We start from the raw sequence: 19,488 nt of genomic DNA, 5'->3' as shown, positions 1-19,488 counted from the left end.
CAGAAGGCAGGAAAAGATTGTGCTAACTCATCATCTCTTTAAAATCTCTAGCTTCGTTTCAGCTGAAGCACCTGAAAGCCCTGAACATAAACTATGTACAAGCCAGGCACATGCGAATGGAGCCAACAGCAGACCACTTTGTTCTTTATGTCACTGATGGGCTGCATCGCTCAGCAGAGACTCCATTTTTCGTGCTGATCAACCCAACCAATGATGAAGTTCCAGAATTCATAACAAGGAATATTACTGTAAGGAAAGAATCAAAATGCCTGTCATAAAGTTATTTTATACAAGAAAACACCCTTTAATATAAATAAGAATATTGTTCTGACACCTGTTCCTCTGCATCTTTCCCTTACTTTGTGTAGTTCAGCCTAGTTCAGGAAACAGCCCAGTTAAATCCTGTATAAACCTCTGTAAGACAGAGATTCAGTGGGACTGGAGCAGTGCACATCTCTGTTTGGTAACTTGCAGTTAAGTAAAAAAAAAGGCTCAAATCTTTAAACAAGTAAGTCATCTAGAAAGCAGAAGGATCTTTATGCTCCTTCTGGATTCTCAAGAGCTTTTATAATTTTTTAATGGAGTTTTTTTATATTCCTGGCATAGCCTCTCCCCTCTCCCAAGACTCCTTTTAATATAAATAATAATTCTGTGACCATCATGCTAGGACAGTGTAAGTTTATCTTACTGCAAAGTAGAAAGTGCATTTATGTATATAAATTTATATGCATCCATATTTTTATGGATATTTATGTATTTGAAGGCTTTATCCTCTGTGCATTCCCTAGCACTTAATATAAAGTTTACTTACCTAACAGCTTTTCTATTAATTTGGGCAGATACATACTCCTTATCTCACCTTCTCTTTTCACTACTGTAACCATTTACTACTCTAAGTCTCTTAAAATGGTTGAAATCAGTAGCTGGTTCAAAAGCTACTGGGAAAGGGGTGGAGCCTACTTAGGAAACCATGCTAAAATTCTATAATTTCTTTTTATGTAGAAGGTTTGGACATTTTTATCTTTCATGTTCAGGTTCAAGAGGGGGAGATGAAAGAGCTGGATCTCTCTGTTATCAACGCGGTTGATCTGGATGTGCCTCAAGACCGTTTGGTGTTTGGGATTGTGCAGAGGCCCTGGTACGGGTTCCTTATTAACGGAGTTCATGGCAATGATATTCTACACTATAAACAGTTAATTAACCACGACCATGACAGCCATGGGTTGCTTGTTCACAACTTTTCCATGGAGCAACTGAAGAACGGTACGTGCAGCATTGTTCTGACATTGATCTTTCATTTCTGTGATGGGGCAAGGTAGCACAGTGAGAAACCTTCACCACTTACTTATTCACTTGCCTCATGTGTATTTCCAAGACAATGTTTAGGAATAGAAGTTAACCTATTTAATGCTAATGTTGTCTGTTGATTTTAGGCACTGTCAATAAAACCACCCTGAGAGGCCTATATGTCAGAAAGGGTAGTAGTATGACTAGGGAGGCCATCTGCCCTGAAAAAATGAAGGGAATATTGTAACATATCAGCAAACAGATTTCAAAATGTCTGACAGCACCTAGAACAGAGACAGAGAGACTGATTTAAAAACACATTAACTGATCATAGGGTTAAGTATTGCTTTAAGTGATCACAGAGTCATAGAATCATAGAATGGTTTGGGTTGGAAGGGACCTTTAAGAATCATCTAGTCCAACCCCCTGTCATGGGCAGGGATATCTTTCACTACATCAGGTTGCTCAAAGCCCTGTCCAACCTGACATTGAACACTTCCAGGGATGGGGCATCTACAACTTCTCTGGGCAACCTGTTCCAGTGTCTCACCACCCTTATTGTAAAACATTTTTTCTTTATGTTCAATCTAAACCTACCCTCCTTCAGTTTAAAACCCTTGCCCCTTGTCCTGTCAACACAGGCATTGGTAAAAAGTCTCTCTCCACCTTTCCTATAAGCCTCCTTTATATACTGAAAGGCCACAATATATGCCTTCCTCATGCCTTCATATACCTAATGATAAAGGTATGAACTGGGGCTCTAGAGCTTAGCACGATCCGTTAACTTGCTTTGAAGCAGCAAAGCTCTTTCGAGTACGTGTAATCAAAAAGTGTATTTAACACTGCCAAGAATATGGTGGATTCTTCCAGACTGTGGCCATTTAGTGAAATATGGGATCTACCAATATAAAGAGGGACATGAATTCAATCCTGCCACTCAGGTTGCAGTTCAGCCCTCAAAAACCAAGGAAAGACTTTTCTTCTCTCTGCCTGTCTAATATGAACCTTAAGAAATATCATGCCCCCACCCCAAATTCCTCAGCCTTCCCAAGTCCTGTTTCTGACTCTCTTCCAATTGATTGGCTTTTCTCTTTTCCTGCCCACAGTGGTGATGGAGCCACCTCCCGCCCAGGTTTTCTGACTATCCATGCTCATAGCCACAAGGTCAGCTGTCCTCCCCAAGGCTTGCTTAAAGCTCCCTGAGGATTATTTAAGGCACAGAAAAGTGTTGTCTGATAGTCTCATCCTTTCTGTGGTCCCTGTTAAAATCAATTGGAATGAGGAGAAGAGAAGAAATGTGCCTTTTTTAGACCGACAGAGACCCTTTTGTGAAGGGAGCGACTCCTTACTCAGGTCGGGCTAGTGTCTTTGAGTCAATAGTATGTTGTTAGAATAATGAACAGCAGCGGTTCACCAAGCTCACCTTCTGGCACCTGAAACAAGCTTGCTGTGACCAGGGCATATGGGGAGGGGAGATGGAAAAAGGGTGATGGATGCAGAGTGAAATGATGTGAGAGATTTTTCAGGAGTCAGATTTATTTGTTCTTTCCATTTCTCTCTCTCCCCCTCTACCTCTCTCTTCTTTTTCTTTCCCCCCTGCATAGGAATGAAGCTGATGTACCTGCATGACAATTCGGAAAACCTCACTGACAGCTTTAAAGTCCAGCTATCAGATGGAAAACATAAAGTCCTCAGAACCATTTCAGTAAAGGTCATTCCAGTTAATGATGAGAAACCAGTGCTGAGCAAGTAAGCCACATGCTCCTGTTTCTGACAGAGGGATGAGTTCAGAAAAAATGATCCAAAAGTGATCAAAACAGCAAATCAGTGACTGATGGGCAGAGGATGCCATAACTAGTCACAGACTAATGTCAATACAGATGTTTCCACGTGGGTGTCTATCAGCCTGTTTAACAAAAACATTTTTAGTGAAAGAAGGGCTTGCTTTAATGTTGCTCAATATTAAATGAATAGAGAAAAAAAAGGGGGGTGGGAAACATGGTTGTTTTGTCTTTCACAACATGCTCCAACATCTTTGCCAGAGAGCCCTGATCTTTGCACACCTCTGCTGGCCACTGACCACTACAGTATTGACTGCAGTTACTTTGCTTTCCCCTTCCCTGGGGCAACCGCCTGTCTAAAACACTTCTCTGAAAGCAAGTCTGGATTTTGGCATGAGAGAATCCACACAGTTGATGCCTCCTTGCCTCATGGGGAAAAGACTTCCAGCTTAATGATTCTCTTCTTTTCTATTATAAAACTCTACTGCTCAGACATACTTCAACTTCTGAAAAGGTACACACTAACTTCCCTTACAGTTCAAAAGTAGGAGTCATAAATGAATTAGACGTGGTCAGAATTTGCCTGGCAGATCATTTGCAGATAGGCAGCTGGCTTCGAGAGAGCTGAACCTCCTGGACATTCTAACAAGGAGCTCGGCCCTTGGGATCTCCATTTTTTAGCTGACAACCTGCCACAGAGCATGAGGGTCTCCATCCTCCTGGCTGCTTTCCAGCCCCAGGCAGGCAGATGGGGAGCTGTGGGCCCAAAGGCTTTGTGGGTATAGCTCTGAACCTCTAAAGTTTGCATTTCAGAAATGACTTGCAGCCTGTTAAGCAGGCTGCCACTAAATTGCAAATTTATGATCCCTCAGGATATTTGGCCTACCTTCAGATCAGACCTACATTTCCCATTGCAGAGAATTTTGAGTGTTTTGTTTACCATGTAGAGCTTCTTGCATTAAAAAATGTTAGTTTTACAGTTAAAAGGTTATCAAGGACCACATAATGCTAACAAGAGAGAAAGTCCATTTCTAGTTAGAATAAAGGGTATAGTTTATGCATTTGTATCATGTACTGATAATCACTGATAATTGCCTATTTGTTCCTGACATGGTAAAGACTGACATGTCATTTTCCACCCTTTCTCTCTGAAGGAAGGTGGTGGAGTGCAAGAAGTCAAGAATTTTTAGCTTTGCCCAGCAGGGTCCAGAAACTTGCTGCCTTGTCTGGCAATGTTAGACCTCACCATTTGCCATTCCTGTGGTGAACAGTAGCACATAGCGAGCCATCTACTTGCAAAATAGCTATTTCATTATAAGAAGTTACTGCTTCTTGCCTATTACTCTTCCACTGAGATGCAGTATGCTGCCAGAGGTTAAGTAGTAGTGCTTTAAGGAGACATGTTCAGTCTGGCATTGACGTGGTTTAGCTGCCACATCCAGTCACCACATCTTTGCTGTGGGGTAGAAGCTCCTTTATGCCACTGCAGTGTTCTACAGGTGAACGTCTGAAAATACCTGTAAGCTTTTTCTCACCTTTTGATCTGGGGGTGCCTTTCCACCCCAGGGAATTTCAGCTCTCATCTCCATTAGCTATGGTCAACAGACTGAAGAATCTGGGATGGGATGTTTTCGGCTGGCAAACAGTAGCTCTTATTCACAGTGATTGCCAAAAACTCAATCTGTCACCTCTTGGATTGCGTCCTGTAGCAAGGAGTGCCCTTGGGGAATGTAAGGCCCTCACACATCCCCCTTGAAAGCTTCTTCTCAAGATGAGACATGTGGGTGCTAGAAGGATTTAACTAGCTAACTGCTATGCAGAAAAATTAGTTGGGATTAGACAGCATTCACGGCATAGTTAAACGTGTTTATCTTCCCTTATTTTTTTGTTTGAATCTTCTCTTCCTGGCTCATACAGTCTTTGGGTCAGACACCTGGTCTTTCTGTTTGCATAGTCCCAGCATATTTACTGTTGTATGAGCAAATCATGAAGGTTGCTTGATCTGTTGTTAATATGACTTGATATACTTTGTCATATGACTCCATTTTCTTTGCTTCTCATTTTGCCAAACATGACATTTCTATGCCCCATATCCATATCAGTTTGAATATGAAACTTCAGGAAAAAAATCTCCACTCTTTCTGAGAATAATAAATGTCTTTTCCAAAATCACTAAATAATTGTGACAACTTCTTCTTTGGAAATTTCAGTTGTCACTCTGCTTTGGAGTAGGCACTTACAGTTTGGCAAAGGAAAGGGCTCTTATATGAAGAATGAGTCTTCAGCAATTCTTGTAAAAATCTATCTGTCTTTGGCCTTTGAAATAGCAGGGCTTGCACATGCTCAGTTATGTCCAGCCAGAGCTTAGCTGCCCAAATGCTTGAGGAGTTTGTCCTTTTCAAACCTGCTCCATGGCCCCTGGGTAGATCAACTTGAGCAGGTCCAACCCCTGTGGTGACTAAGCTGAATCCCCTCCAACCTCCTTGAAACTGTTGTATAGTCTAATAATACTGTTTGGGTGCTACATTGCGAAAATGTAAGACCGCTAACAGCAAAATGATAAAGCAGGGTGTGCAGAGGCAAACTGCACATTCTTCAGGCAAACTGGAGAATGGTTACTAGCTGAGAATGGAAACAGAGGAGACACAATCTGAGAATCATCCTGGAGCAAGACTCTGCATGAATTTCAAACTATGTGGGATTGTTTTCCCCAGAGCTGCCTCAAATTTTATTTGTGGCTAGTGATGGCCATTTCTGCTGAGGAACAGGTGGCCTTAATCTACTTTTCTGAATCAAGAACACAGGAAAATTCTGCAATGGGGAGCATAGAGAAGAATCCAGTTAGGTCTTCGTAGTGTCTCTTAAAGATTAAGGCGAGCACTGACAGACTAGTCATTTGAAAGACAACCTTTTCTCTAATGAATAATCAGTTCATTAAAGCCAGTATTGCTATGATCTACAGTAGCAGTAACACACAATACAGCCTAATTTTTTTATGTTGTCCTCTTCTTATAAATTGCATGAAGATAAGCGGAACAGGGCCCAGGAGAAGAAGACAGACATGGTAAATCTCAGGTTGTTCTAGATATCTGCTTTGTATTTTTTCACCATTGCAAGGAGAAGCTGGTCTGCCCTGTTTGCTTTTTTTCTGTTTTGAACTGAAATAGGCACCCTCCTTCCATTCTTTCTGCAGTTGTCCTTTCTGTCAGCATCTGGGTAATCCATATTCCTGGCAGAGAAATTACGTGTTGGAAAGGTTACTTTTCATCTATTGCATAAATACATGACTTTTAATTTTTGCAGGAAGGATGATATAGAGGTGAACATGGGTGAAACTCGAATAATTTCTAGTGCTGTTCTGTCAGCGGAAGATAAAGATACCCCCAGGGAGAGAATTTACTACTTATTTGAAAGACTTCCAGAAAATGGTCAGCTTCAGCTCAAGGTTAGTCTTTGTACTTCAACAAAATGCAGGCATGCAAAGAACTCTTTCTTATCAGGGTAGAATGAAGTTCATCTTCCTTTTCTCCCAAATGTCTGTCATGTTTTGAAGTAGACGGCTGTGGCCAGTTTGATTGTTGAAAGAGTGTTTCAGCCAAACAATGATGCTGTCCCAGAGGCTTTGACACTAAAGGCCGGATCCTCAACAGGAGAAAAGGGCAGGTGAAAAGCATGGCAGATCATCTGAGGTGACAATGGACATAAATGCTTGGAGAATCAGCCCATGGAGGTGGAAAACCAAGCATCAAAGCTGGGAGGGGGAAGTACTTGATCAAATAGGTGTTACAAGTAAGCCATTACTTCAGTTACTTCAGGGTTCAGAAATAATGGAGGGAGATGTATGTGAAAGAGTGGGTAATAAATCATGAGTTAGAAGAAAAGTGTGGGGGGAAGGAAGGGAAAAAAGGAAGAAGATGGGAAGGATATAGCAAGAGGAAAGGCAGAAAATAAGATTAGAAATTGAAAGAAAGATGACTGTCTATTGACTGAAGATAAGCCACAGGAACAAAGATAGAAAAAATGCCTCTTTTTAATTGTATGCATATATAATAGAAAAAAAATCTAAGACCTGTGAGCCTGGAAAGTATTTCGATGCTGGATCCCTGCAAGAATCTGTGGATCACATGAGACTTGTGAATTAAAGGGGTCCCACACACTGGGGCAAAAGACAGCTACTGGCTGGAGTCTGACAGTTTACACATACAGAGTACCCACATGTATTTGAGCACTCTGTCCTTGATAACCTTTGCTCCAAAGCTAGTGACACTGTTACTGCAGGCTAAATGTCAAATACTCAGATCAGTCCAATATAAGGTACTACGCTATCTTCAGAAAAGCAAGAAATATTATTGGGCAACTCACAATTTTCCATCAGAGAACCTCTGGGGCTCTAAAATTCTGTGCTTCCCAGGAGTTCCCCATAGGTTCATTTCTGATATCCCTTTATGTATGGTTTTGGATAGAACCAAGATAGAACCAATATTTTCTATTAAGAAACAGAAAACATAAGCTGGGTCAGGAACCATTTCATTTTCATCTTGTTGGTGTCTCATTGAGAAGTGTGCAGAAATGTATGTCCTGGAGTAAAAGCAGCTAAACTCCATTTACTCAATGTTATTAATGATCACTGTATCTTCTCCAGGCTTATAGCTGCTTGGGAACAACTCCAGCTATTTACTGCCCTTCAAAACATACTGTGAGGAAAGAGTCTATAGCTTAGAAGGGAAGTCAGCTGGCTGCCACTAACAGTCTGCATAACTGCAAAGAAACACAATTAACTGGAGAGGATGCATGGGAGACTGTCTGTTTAATGAAGGATATTTATTCTTTCTAGGTAGGCCAACGCTGGATGACTCTCCAAACTGGAATGAAGTGCACTCAGGAAGAACTGGATATGAATCTTGTGAGATATGTCCATACAGGAGCTATAGGGTCCAAGAACCAAGACAGCTTCACATTTTATCTGTGGGATGGGTACAACAGATCCCCAGCTGTGGACTTCTACATAACTATCAAGGACATGGAAAAGGGTAAAGATCTGCCAAACTTGATGTATTACAGTGCCTGTTTCTGAAACAAAGATGATCTGAGTACATGTCCTGATCCTTCTCTGAGCACTATATAGGCCCTTGGCAAGTCTCCCTGCAGATCCTGAAAGTCTGTCTGCTTGGATTTCACTGCTGGCCAGAGCCCTGATGTTCCTGCTGGTGAAGAAGTGGTTCTGGGATTTGAAAGGCTCTGCCTAAGGCAATGTGTTGCGCCTTGCCTCCCAGGACTCCCAGCTACTTTTCAAATAGGGTTGAAAATACCTTTCTGAAACTAGCATTATGTCTGAGTAAATCAAAGCACAGAAAACTGGCAAGAACGTAGTAAGATAGACAAAACACTGTTCAAGAACAGCTCTGTCTCCCAGGTTTATGCTCTATTTTTACGGTCTCTCTTCGTTTATTGCATCCCTATTAGAAATCCAAATTAGACCAAGTTAACCTGACACTGCTAACATTGGAACAAGGGTTCAGAGGGGTTCTGCTGTCTCCATCCTTGGCAGTTTTCAAGCCCTGATGGGATAAAGCCCTGAGCAACCTGGTTATGGCTGATCTCTTGCTCACCCTGCTTTGAGCAGAAGGTTACACTACAGACTTCCTAAAGTCCTTTCCAGTCTGAATTTCCCTATAATCCTACAGTCCTATGATTTTTTCTACTGGTGATGGCTTGCATGTGGCTAAATAATGCATAAGAGATCGACTTACAATTCAGCATGACTATTTTAGTGTTGTTTTGTCTATCCTGCAGGAGACATTGCTGTTTTCATAAAACCTCTTCGAGTGCCAAAAGGGGATCGGGGCTACATTACAACTGATGTCCTTCTTGCTCTGGATGGTACTGACAAGCCAGAGGAGCTCCTCTATGTGATAACGTCCCCACCCCAGTATGGACAAATAGAGTATGTCAGCTATCCTGGCATCCCCATTACAAGCTTCAGTCAAATGGATGTAGCAAGACAGATAGTCTGCTATGTTCACAACACAAAGGCAGCTGTTCCTGAAGATACATTCAGGTAAGGCGTAACACCTCAGCCCCTAAACTTTTCCGCTTGGATTTCTTGGGTATTTAAAAAAACCCCACAACATGAAATAATAAACAAAAAAACCACAAAGAAATTATTAAAAAGAGGTGGAATGTCTGTGGAAATTCTCGATATTTATATAGCAAAGATATTTCTACTATAATACACATAAGTATGACTGCTTTGGTAATAAATGCATTTTCTACTTTATTCTGAAACTATAGCCAGAGCCACATTGACTCAATGATACTAGCTTCAATATTATTATAATACCCAAACATACACAGCTGTTAAGATTTAAGTGGGGGAGAAGGACTAAGAACATACTTTGTGGAATTTTCCTTTGGTTTCTTGCTACAGCTAGATGTGGTAAAACTGGTCCATCCAGACATTAAATAACTGCTTTCTTGTCTATTCTGATTTATCATATTCATTCAGTTCCAGGCTTTTTGAATCCATAAGTAGTTCTTGAACATACTGAAAACTAGTCCACTTATCTATTCTGACACCACAATAGTTTAGAAATTCCTGTAGACAATTGGATTTTTGGGGTAAGCCTGGTTACCTATAGGGCCCGTTCAGCAGCCTAGTTATATTTAAGTTTACTTTCACCTGATTCTGAACGTCCTCCTTAGACCAACTTAGACTAGGTGCACTCCTAAAGTGAATATTTCCTTATTTTGTTCTTAAATGAACCTCCCTTGGTTATAGAGTGGAATGATGTACTAAATTATCAGCAGGTAAAGGCAGAGTAGATGTGGTGTTGCTCAAAGTCTCGGGGACAGTTTTGTAAAAGAGAGCAAAATCAGGAAAAAAAAAAAAGCTCAGAAATAAGGCAAATGTTTTGAAAGGAAGAATGCTAACTTCTTGGTGACATTGGCAATTTCCTCTGAAAACAGCTTTTGACAGAAAATGGACTTTCTGTAAAATCCAGATTTTCCACACAAAAATAAAAGCTTACTGTTTTTTCATTTGTTACTAAGAAAAATGAAGGATTTAGCTCCTAAGAGTTGCAATTCAGAAAAGACCCCTTTTTACACTCTCTTATGAATAGATTCCTGATCTGAATGGCATTTTCCATGATGCATGATGAAAGTTCAAGAACATGTTGCGTCATCCAGTTTGAGAGCCTTTTTGCAGGGAAGTCAAGCAAGTGGGGCATGGAGACATCAAATAAACCCCTCTATGACACCGGGGCAGCTCAGGTGACATTATCTAGAGTTAAGCCAAAAGTAATTTTGGGACTTTCCTCAGTTGAAACATTTTAAAGTCTCCCTTCCACTAAATTCAATGTGGTGGAAATTCTAGTTAGGAGATTTGTCTGATCCACTTGTAGTCATAACAGGAAAAGTGAACAAATATTCTCTGGCTTTATGTTTCTTGATTGTGAAACACTACGAACAAAACTAGAATTAGCTTAGACAAGTAAGGTTGCAGTCATGTCAACCCTAGGATGGGCAGTGCAGGAGTGACTTGCATCAGTATGACTTCTATATCACACTAACGAAAGCAGACCAAACAATTCTAGGGAAACTGAACTGTGCATGTGGATAAACCCCATGCCTTCTGTCTAGGTCAACAGCTAAGAACCAAACTAGAAAGTCAGCCTTATAAAATTAAGGTTATGATGCTTTAATAAATATTGATATTCAGTAACTATTTTAATCACAATAATTGATGTTCCTTGATGTTATCATTTGGAAAAGAATTTGGTTTTGTGTAGAAATATATCTCTCTCTATATATATATATCTCTATAAATGTTGTGGCAGAACATTATTATTATTTAAACAAGGAATGGTTACATTAATTATATGGGTAATTATGGGGGGGAGGGGATTAACTGATCAGATTTTTACTTTCCACTGAACTACTTCCTTCAGACATAAATTTGCCTGTATTGTTTGGTGCTGCTAGCCTGGAAGAAAGATTTGGCAGTGCTTGTTTGGACAGATGACTTGAAGTGATTAGCAACCTGACATCAGATGCTGGCAGCAGGACACTAAAAGAACATGCTAATGTCCTCCATTTTGACACGCTGGCTCGATTTTGTAATGAGTTGGCACTATTTATGATTCCATTTTTATCTTTTAAATGCCATGACAGATGGTAGATCCTACAGCCAACTCTGTTACCATCAAACTGCAGAGAGCATGAAATGTTGGTAATGGTGAAATCAAACCATGCAACATGTCCTCCTAACTATGCCTGAGAGTTGTCCCCTAAATTTCATCAGAGTGAGGAGAATATTGGCTGCTCTCCATTCCTAAGGAAAAGATGAAGCAGCCATAAACCAGAAATAAACAACCAAAACCTCCCAAAGTGCAGGAAAAAGGGTGTCTTAGACACAGGCAACTTCATCACCTGTGAAATCAAGTGGCATACAACATTTGCATCGTAAATTTCAGTCTGATATATATAACCAGGAGGTTTGTACTGAATTAATCCTCATTTTCATGGAATGAATTATCTAAGTCTTTCACTTAAATGTTTTTTGAGACATCATCCAAATGATTTTACAGCCATCAAAAGAAACAGAGGAAACTGTCTTCTGCTGCAATCTTCCAGACTTTTTGAGAGATGGTTAAGGTCTTGACTGAATGTGTTTTGCCTTTTTTTTTCCCTTAGCATAGTATTTATCACCATTACTCTAGTTCTGTATTTGATTTCAGCTAGGTTACTAATAGCACAACCCTTTTACCATTGACACAATAGCATCAGGTCAGTGAAGACAGATGTCTCTAGGTTCCCAGCTGGGAATACCATCCTCGGTAAACATTTCTAACAGCCTTTAGTCCCTGGTCTGCCTATGCTCATTCCCATCTGTTTCATGGCATACTGCCAGTTTACAAGTTGATCAAGCCCTAATAATCCAGCATTGGTGAAGGCAGTGAGGAGTTTTAGATAGACAATCTGTGTGACACAGTAAGCTACTCCATGACCTACTGAAGGTCACTTACATTCAAGGCACACAGCAACAGGCCAGGTTCTGACCCTGTAGTTATTTAAATACTTCTTTGATGTCTGCAGTCAAGAGAGCAAGAGGAGGCAGATAATCTAAACGTCAACCAGTCCCAATTTCACTTATGTATGGTGGAAGCATGTTAGGTGGAAAGCAGCCAGCTAGGCTGGCCCTCATACTGTCTGAAAAAAACGCCCCATGATGTTGTCCCAAACAAGATCAACTGCATAAATGTAACTGTATGTGCATTCAAAGTGCTGGGCATTGGAGGATGGGAGAAAGAGGAAGGTCAGGGAATGTGAATAGTCTACCACAAGCAAATTTCTTTGCAAAGCAGACTCTGTTCTGGCTCAGGCAGAACAAACCTGGGTGAAAACCACTCGCCAGGATGCTTTTGCATGTACTATGCAGCACAACCACAGAAACTTTTGTGGGAAGAAAGTTAACTCTTACATACTATATGGTGACAGGACACGAAGGATCATGAGACATTTTCAAAGCAATTTTTAGTTTCATACACCCTCAAAAGTTTTTGTTACAAGCATGACAATGTGCAATGTAATTGCTCTCAGAAAAAAGACTTAAGTAATAATCTTGACAATGGAAGCTGAATTTTGAAGGCTAAAAGATTGGTTTTCTCTTTATTTTTATCCACAACTAAATTTGATAATAAATTTCTGCAGAACATGCTGTCACTGGTATGGCAAAAGCCCATTCACAGCTGGTAGAGTTCCAACAAATTTTCTCTCCAGCCTTGGGCACCTTTATCTTTCTCTTGTTTAGGAAAGGAAAATTAACTGTAGAGTATAATCAATTATTTAGTATATCTAAAGAAATATTACTGCTTGAGAGAGAGCTATAAGAAACTATGCTGCTATTAACAGAAATTCCCAGCATGGAATAAGAACTTTGCAGATCTGACCCTTGGATAAATACATGGTATGGACACCTGCATTTTTAAAATTACCCTAGCAACTTGTCTAGTTCTGCCCAATATCTCCCACAGAATCTTAGTATTTCAGTGAAACCTTCCTTGAGTTTTGTAAAGAAACATAAATCAGTTCCTCTGAATATACAGAAATTTACAGATACAGCTAGTGCCTAAACAAATCCGTAAAGTGAGATGAGGATGGATCTTTTTCGAGCTTGCTTTTTTAGATAGTTTTGGGGCTATCGTCTACAAAATGTTTGTAACAGTGAACAGAAAAAAAACTGTGTCCAGGCAGACCATGCACTTTACACACCTCCTCCTGTAAGTTGTAGACAAAGCCAGCACTTTCACTGGCAGTTGCCACTGCCAGGTAACCAAGTGAAGATATACTTAAGGATGTGTACAAACATGTATGTATGCCAGCGGGTGCAATAAGCCTCCCAGCCAGCCCGCCATTTTAGATCTGCTCTGTCTGTATCTGAGCTACAAGATTAGATCAGCTTTGTTATGACTGCTGAGACTGGTGTGTCCATCCTCAAAGCCATTCCTCTGGCATCTACTCAGATTCCTGCAGATGGATTGTAACTCTTGCCATATACCTGCCCATGTGCTTTCATGTCTTTAAGTTATACATCCAGCCCACCCACAATCTGGATTTGAGCTCAGACCAGCTCTACTACTTTTGCAGTATCAACACAGGCAAGTCCTGTAGTAAAGGTGTGTGTTATCGTTTCATTTCAGTACATGGTGAATCAAGAACACATGCTGAAGACTACCTTGCCTCTCTTTGCCAGATTCATCATCAGCAATGGACTGAGGACTAAGCATGGGACATTCATGATCTCCTTGGAGGCAGTCGACCAAGCTTTGCCCACACTATCTAGGAACACGGGGTTAAGATTAGTGGAAGGCGCTATGGCACTCCTTTCTCCTGATGTCCTGCAGCTTTCAGACCCAGACACTGCCAAAGAAAACCTTACCTTCCTTTTGGCTAAGCTCCCCCAATATGGTCATCTCTATTATCGAGGGGCTGTGCTACTGCAGTACAATTTCACTCAGCAAGATGTGGACAACAGGGATGTTGCATACAAGCACCGAGGTGGGGATTCCCAGACTGACAGATTTACATTTGTTGCAACAGATAGGACTAATCATGGCTTCATCGTGAATGGGAGGGTGCAGAGCGAGCCAGTGGCATTCACCATTCAGGCAAGTGTGACCACAGGCCTACTTAAAAGAGATATATAGCATGATAAGGTGGAAAATGTAGCATTTTTTATGAGAACTGGTACTTGCTGCAGTCTATGATTTAACTGAGGTATTTATCAGCTAAAATGTTTGCTTTCTGTGTTCCATTGAATAATTAACCTGGAGAATTAACTACTTGCCACAATGCATTACTGAGGCAAAGAATTTTATAGAGTGCAAAGACAGAGACTGTATTTAAGAGAAGAAAGACATCCTGCTTATATAAATATATGCAAGTATATACTTATATACTTATACTTGGTAAAATATTTTACATGGAAATCTCAACCCTAAAGTTGAGCCCAGCTATGGGGAGTAATGAACTTCCTCCTGCGCTGCTTTCCCACTTGGTACCTGAGCCACTGATTTGTACGTAAGGATGACCGTCGATTTTCATGTCACAGGAATCTTGAGTTGCAGCCACTTTGCTCCCGCAGCTGGACAGCATGTCTTCCTTTTGGGAGGCTTTGTAAGATGCCTGCTCTGATTCTTCCTTCCTTTACTAGGATCTTTCTGTTCACTTCCCATTTCCCTAATTTTCAAGTTCTTCCCACTGTGTCATATGCTCAGACGTCTTTGCTGTCACTTCTTGTATGTATCTTGTATGTATGGCATGTTTCAGTAGGCAAAGCAGGCCTGGTTGCATTGTATGTCAAAATTCTGTAAGTTTCAAAACACTGATACTAATGAACAGGCTCCTAACTTTTCCTGATGACAAAGTTAGAAGTTACATGATGAGCAAGGAGTGCCATTTCAGCAGAAGATGAGATATGGAAACAGCAACAACCATTGCAGAGTGCTAGAAGTTTTATCAGAAGTTGTGAAAGGTGGCACAGATTCAAGGAGACATATTGGCCAGGCCTATGACTGTGATTATCCCAATCCTTAGGTTTCCATGCTTGTTATTGTAAAACAGAGGTGAGAAACCTTTGCTGGAGTTTTCATTTGCTGTGAAGAAAATTACGTCAAAAAGGAGAAGGACCATGGGGAGTGTGGGACATCAGGGCAGAGGTACACAGAATTCGTGTTGCCCTCCCCAGTGTGTGCTGTATCCCGCTGCATGCAGCAAGTGACTGGGCAATCTGGGCCTGGAAACCTCTTATGGAAAGTAGTACTTAACTGCAGATCAGACTTTTTTTGGAACAGACTGCGAGTCAAAGTGGCCATTGCCACCCCTAGCAGGCTACTGTGCTTTTAGCAAAAGTAGGACAGAGAATATCCTCATGCTGTAAAAATGAATATATATTTGTCTAACTTTGATTTAGGTGGATCATTTGGACAAAACGGCACCAAAAATTATTCATCTCCATTGCTTTTCTGATGTGGAACTGCTGAAGAATGGCAATTATGGGATCTATATTACTGCCAGGTCCCTGAAGGCATCTGACCCCAATACAGAAGATGACAAAATAATTTTTAAGATTTTACGAGGTCCTCATTATGGCTACCTGGAAAATATAACAACAGGTGCTGTCTTTTATAATCTCTGTATTTCGGGACATACCGGAGCAGATTCCAAACCCTACTCTGTTAATGTTTGCTTGACAGAGGAAATCAAAATTTCTTAGTAAACTATGGGCAAGGTTTGAATGTAGTAAGAAAGCTTTTACACTAAAACCTGAGTCTCATGTTCATCATGACTCATCAAAGAGTTTGAGATAATTGTTAATAGCTGCCATTGAGAATCTATTTTTTGTTTGTGTCAAGAAAAAAAGATTAATATTGAACTTGGCCATTTGATATACATGTCACATGGGGAGAAACTGGCTGGGGCTTATAACGAGTTGGGATGTTGCTGTTTAGCTATAAAACCAGGTTCCTGTAAGTTTGAATTTTCTAAGCATTCAACAAAAAGAAAAGTCGAAAACAGTCTACACGAGCTACATGGTTCTTATTAACAGACTTTTGATTCACCTGAATGTTACTCTTCTTTCCCAGGTGGATTTATTCAGGAAGGGTTTAGCCAAAAGGATTTAAACAGCAAAGTCATACTTTATGTCATCAATCCATTGAGGGAAGTGAATTCAGACAACTTGGAGTTTCAAGTCACAGATGCCAGTGGAAACACCGGGATGCCCCAAAGGTAGCTGTGGCCCTCGGTGGTGTGTGCTGTGGTGCACTGTCCGCCCTGACCCCGGGGTGAATGAACCCATGCCGGGCTTGAAGCGGTGCAGACATGAACATAGCTGTGACTCAAACTGTCATTTCTTGTGTTGTAGAGTAGAGGTTTCTTCCCCTCAGAGAGTCAAAATACAAAGGGCTAGATCCAGGTTAGACGGGGGCATAGTTCTTAAGGGCCTTCAGGGCCTCACAGAAAAACTTAATGGAGTTTACTCTAAGTGGCAGTTGGGTATCTGGAGATCTGAAATACCAGGTGCTGAGGGACAGGACTGTTGCTTCATGCACATGGTCCTGCAGCTGGAGGTCACTCTTGCCCTGTGCTGACAGCAACGCTTTTTTCACAGGCTTGGGATCACTGTGGAGGGGATGCTCACAAGCAGTAAAAGCTATGAAAGCCATACTTCTGCAAAAGAGCACTGAAAGAAGGTGGAGGGCACACAGCGTCTTCTTTGTCATCTGCTGCCAAAATTTATATTAGGCATATCATCAGAATTTCCTTGCGACATATGACAAGCCTAGTGTACAATAACTAGAGACTGGGTTATCATTTGAGGTGTGCTTTGGTGATAAAGACCAAAAGTGGGAGTAGCTCTATAGCAGGGGTAATGTTTCTCTCTATTTTTGAAAACGGGGCTGAATGTTCAACCAATTTATTTAACCAGAAGTAACTGAGAAAAATAACTAATGCTATTTTCCTGTGTTAAACTGGCTACTCACAAACCAGGACTCGTGGTGAGGGAAAAGGAGCAGAGACCTGGCCCCAAGGGCCAGGCTCCTCTGCAGAGCACTTCCCTGCATGCTAGAGAGAGGACAGGGACTGAGCAGAGCCGGAGACAGTGTTTCGGCAGCTACGCGCTGTGCCAAAAGATGTCCCCATATACAAACACATCCAAACGCAGCCAGCCTCCACACTTCCCAGCTGTGCTGTGCTGGCTCACAGGTGCACTGATATTAAGAACACCATCAAAATGCTGCCAGTCCTCATGGGAAAGTGTGGGTTCTTGTATATAAATAGCAATGCGTAACATCATAGCTTTATGAAGAGAGCAAAGAGAAGCCACATTTCGTATGGAAAATAGGAGTTTCAGAGAAGTAGAATTTGTATGTTAGGTGCACTGAACCTCAGAACAAAGGGCAATTTGTCTTTTAAGGAAAAAATAATATTTTTAATATTGGATTTAAAAGCTTGTGAGAGATATTTTTTTTAAACAATTTATCACCTAATGGTCACTGGTTCAAAATACAAGTTTGATTTGCATGTTGATATTATTAAAATTGAATCCCAGCTTTTATCTGAATGCTGCTGGACTACATCTGGCACATGCATCCTCTTTAGCAAAAAGAAAGCAAATCAGGTTCTAAATGAGTTGCCCACACCATGAGTATCAGAGGCTGTAGGAAGACAGGAGGAAACTTCCGCTGGTGTTAGAGATAGTCAGCCCTGAAAGGTCTAGAAGTTTGTTTTAGAAAAGTTCAAATTGTTTTGTAAGCAGCACAGTTCATTGTCCTTATTCTCGCTCTCTTTCATTCCTCTCTGACTGTCACTTTTATCACAGCTTTTAAAAACGCACGATCTTTATTGGCTACCCTGTGCAGCATGTGATCCTCCGAGGTTCGGTCACATCCCCTATAAACAATTCTAAAATTCAGTGTATGAGACACCTGTAGTCAGCCACTTCTATGGCTGAAAACCAAAGCACACACAGTCTTAAAGTAAGGGGAGTGGGGAGGGCGGTCACACAGAGGCGGTGAAGTCCTGGAGCGTGCCCTATACTCTAGAGGAGAAGAGTTAGAGGACAGATGAAGGAAGGTGGGAAGAAAGGAGGATATTGCAGAGAATATACCAGGGAGTGAGAGTAAAATAAAACTACAGGGATAAAGGGAACCAGGAAGAAACAGTGATAGCTTGTCTTGGCCTATTTGGTGTTTTGGACAAACTCCGCTCTTCGCAAAGTTGCTGCAGAACCCCCCTGGTTCTGAAACAAGGTTCAGGCTTGGTTTGGGGTAGACCAGGCTCGACTGGAAGACTTATTAACACCTCTCGCTCTTTCTAATCAGCCAAATCACACAAATGTGTTGATTTGGAAACAAAGACTCAGTATGTGTATTGGCTAAATCAGCAGTCAGAAGAGAAAGCAGGGGATGGGGGCAGCAGCGGAGGTGGCTTTGCTTCACACTGACTTTCCCACCTCTCCCACAGGCTGGAGCTACGGTGGTCTCGGATTGAAATGCAACAGACTGAATATGAAGTGTGTGAGAGCGTGGGAGTGGTGTCTCTGAAAATCACCAGGGCAGGACACTCTGCAGAGTCCGCCTTTATCGCAGTGAAGGTAAAGCTACAAGCCAAGCTCCTAATTGGAAACTTAATAATAAATAGTGGAGCCCATTAATTTCTTCCTCAGACTTAAAAGGTATTTCAGTAATCAGCAAAGAGGACATGCAATTCAAACTGGACTTACCAGGACATTGTCCTTGCTAGTACAGACGGTTAAAAAATTTCTGATGAAACTTTCTGATTTTCAAGTAGAAATGCTGATTAGCCAAAACTGGAATGTTTCAGGGCAGTATTTCAGTTTTGATGACCTTCTGTGACAGAGCAGGCAGTTTCCTCTGTCACTGTACTCAGAAGCTGCGTTTCCATTATTTGCCACTTTAAAATCCAGGCTTTGGGCAACCTGGGGCCTTGGGACTTCTCATTTCCCTGTCAGGCTGGAGGAGCCCAGAAGCTATGGGAGATTCAACTCCCCAGTCATGGCAGCCTCACCCATTTCTCCCACCACTGCCATCAGCCTAGGAAATATCCCAAGGAACCCCATATATCTTCAGTAAAAGCCTCTGTCTTATGTTAGAAAAATTAGACTGAAAGCTGCAGGTTATAATTTTGTAAAACAGGTTTTGCGCAACTTGCCTTCACAAATTTTATTTTTCCTCGTAAAATGGAAATTCCAGGATTTTACCAGCTCCTGTTGCTAGAAAAATACTAAAAGTTTCCCTCACAGTTTCTCAGGATTATAGCCCTAATTGGAAACATAGTTTTGATTTTCCTTCCACTGAAGTCAGTGAGAATTTTGCTATTGACTTCATCAGGGGCC

At 41.2% G+C, this 19,488-nt stretch overlaps 1 protein-coding gene across 1 annotated transcript in view; it reads left to right on the top strand.

Annotated features, from left to right (window-relative positions):
• FREM1 (FRAS1 related extracellular matrix 1) overlaps window positions 1–19,488 on the top strand; it is a 61,069-nt gene that overhangs the window by 24,644 nt on the left and 16,937 nt on the right. Inside the window, exons 18-27 of the mRNA XM_059833925.1 lie at window positions 52–248; window positions 1,035–1,263; window positions 2,892–3,036; window positions 6,372–6,513; window positions 7,903–8,098; window positions 8,862–9,126; window positions 13,822–14,236; window positions 15,541–15,742; window positions 16,214–16,358; window positions 18,597–18,726. Coding sequence (XP_059689908.1) covers window positions 52–248; window positions 1,035–1,263; window positions 2,892–3,036; window positions 6,372–6,513; window positions 7,903–8,098; window positions 8,862–9,126; window positions 13,822–14,236; window positions 15,541–15,742; window positions 16,214–16,358; window positions 18,597–18,726 — 2,066 coding nt within the window. The remainder of the gene's footprint in view (window positions 1–51; window positions 249–1,034; window positions 1,264–2,891; window positions 3,037–6,371; window positions 6,514–7,902; window positions 8,099–8,861; window positions 9,127–13,821; window positions 14,237–15,540; window positions 15,743–16,213; window positions 16,359–18,596; window positions 18,727–19,488) is intronic.

This window comes from Gavia stellata, chromosome Z (assembly GCF_030936135.1).
Source record: "Gavia stellata isolate bGavSte3 chromosome Z, bGavSte3.hap2, whole genome shotgun sequence".
Taxonomy (NCBI): Eukaryota; Metazoa; Chordata; class Aves; order Gaviiformes; family Gaviidae; genus Gavia; species Gavia stellata.
The sequence above is the reverse complement of the archived record's forward strand: the minus strand, read 5'-3'. Positions and strand labels throughout refer to the sequence as shown.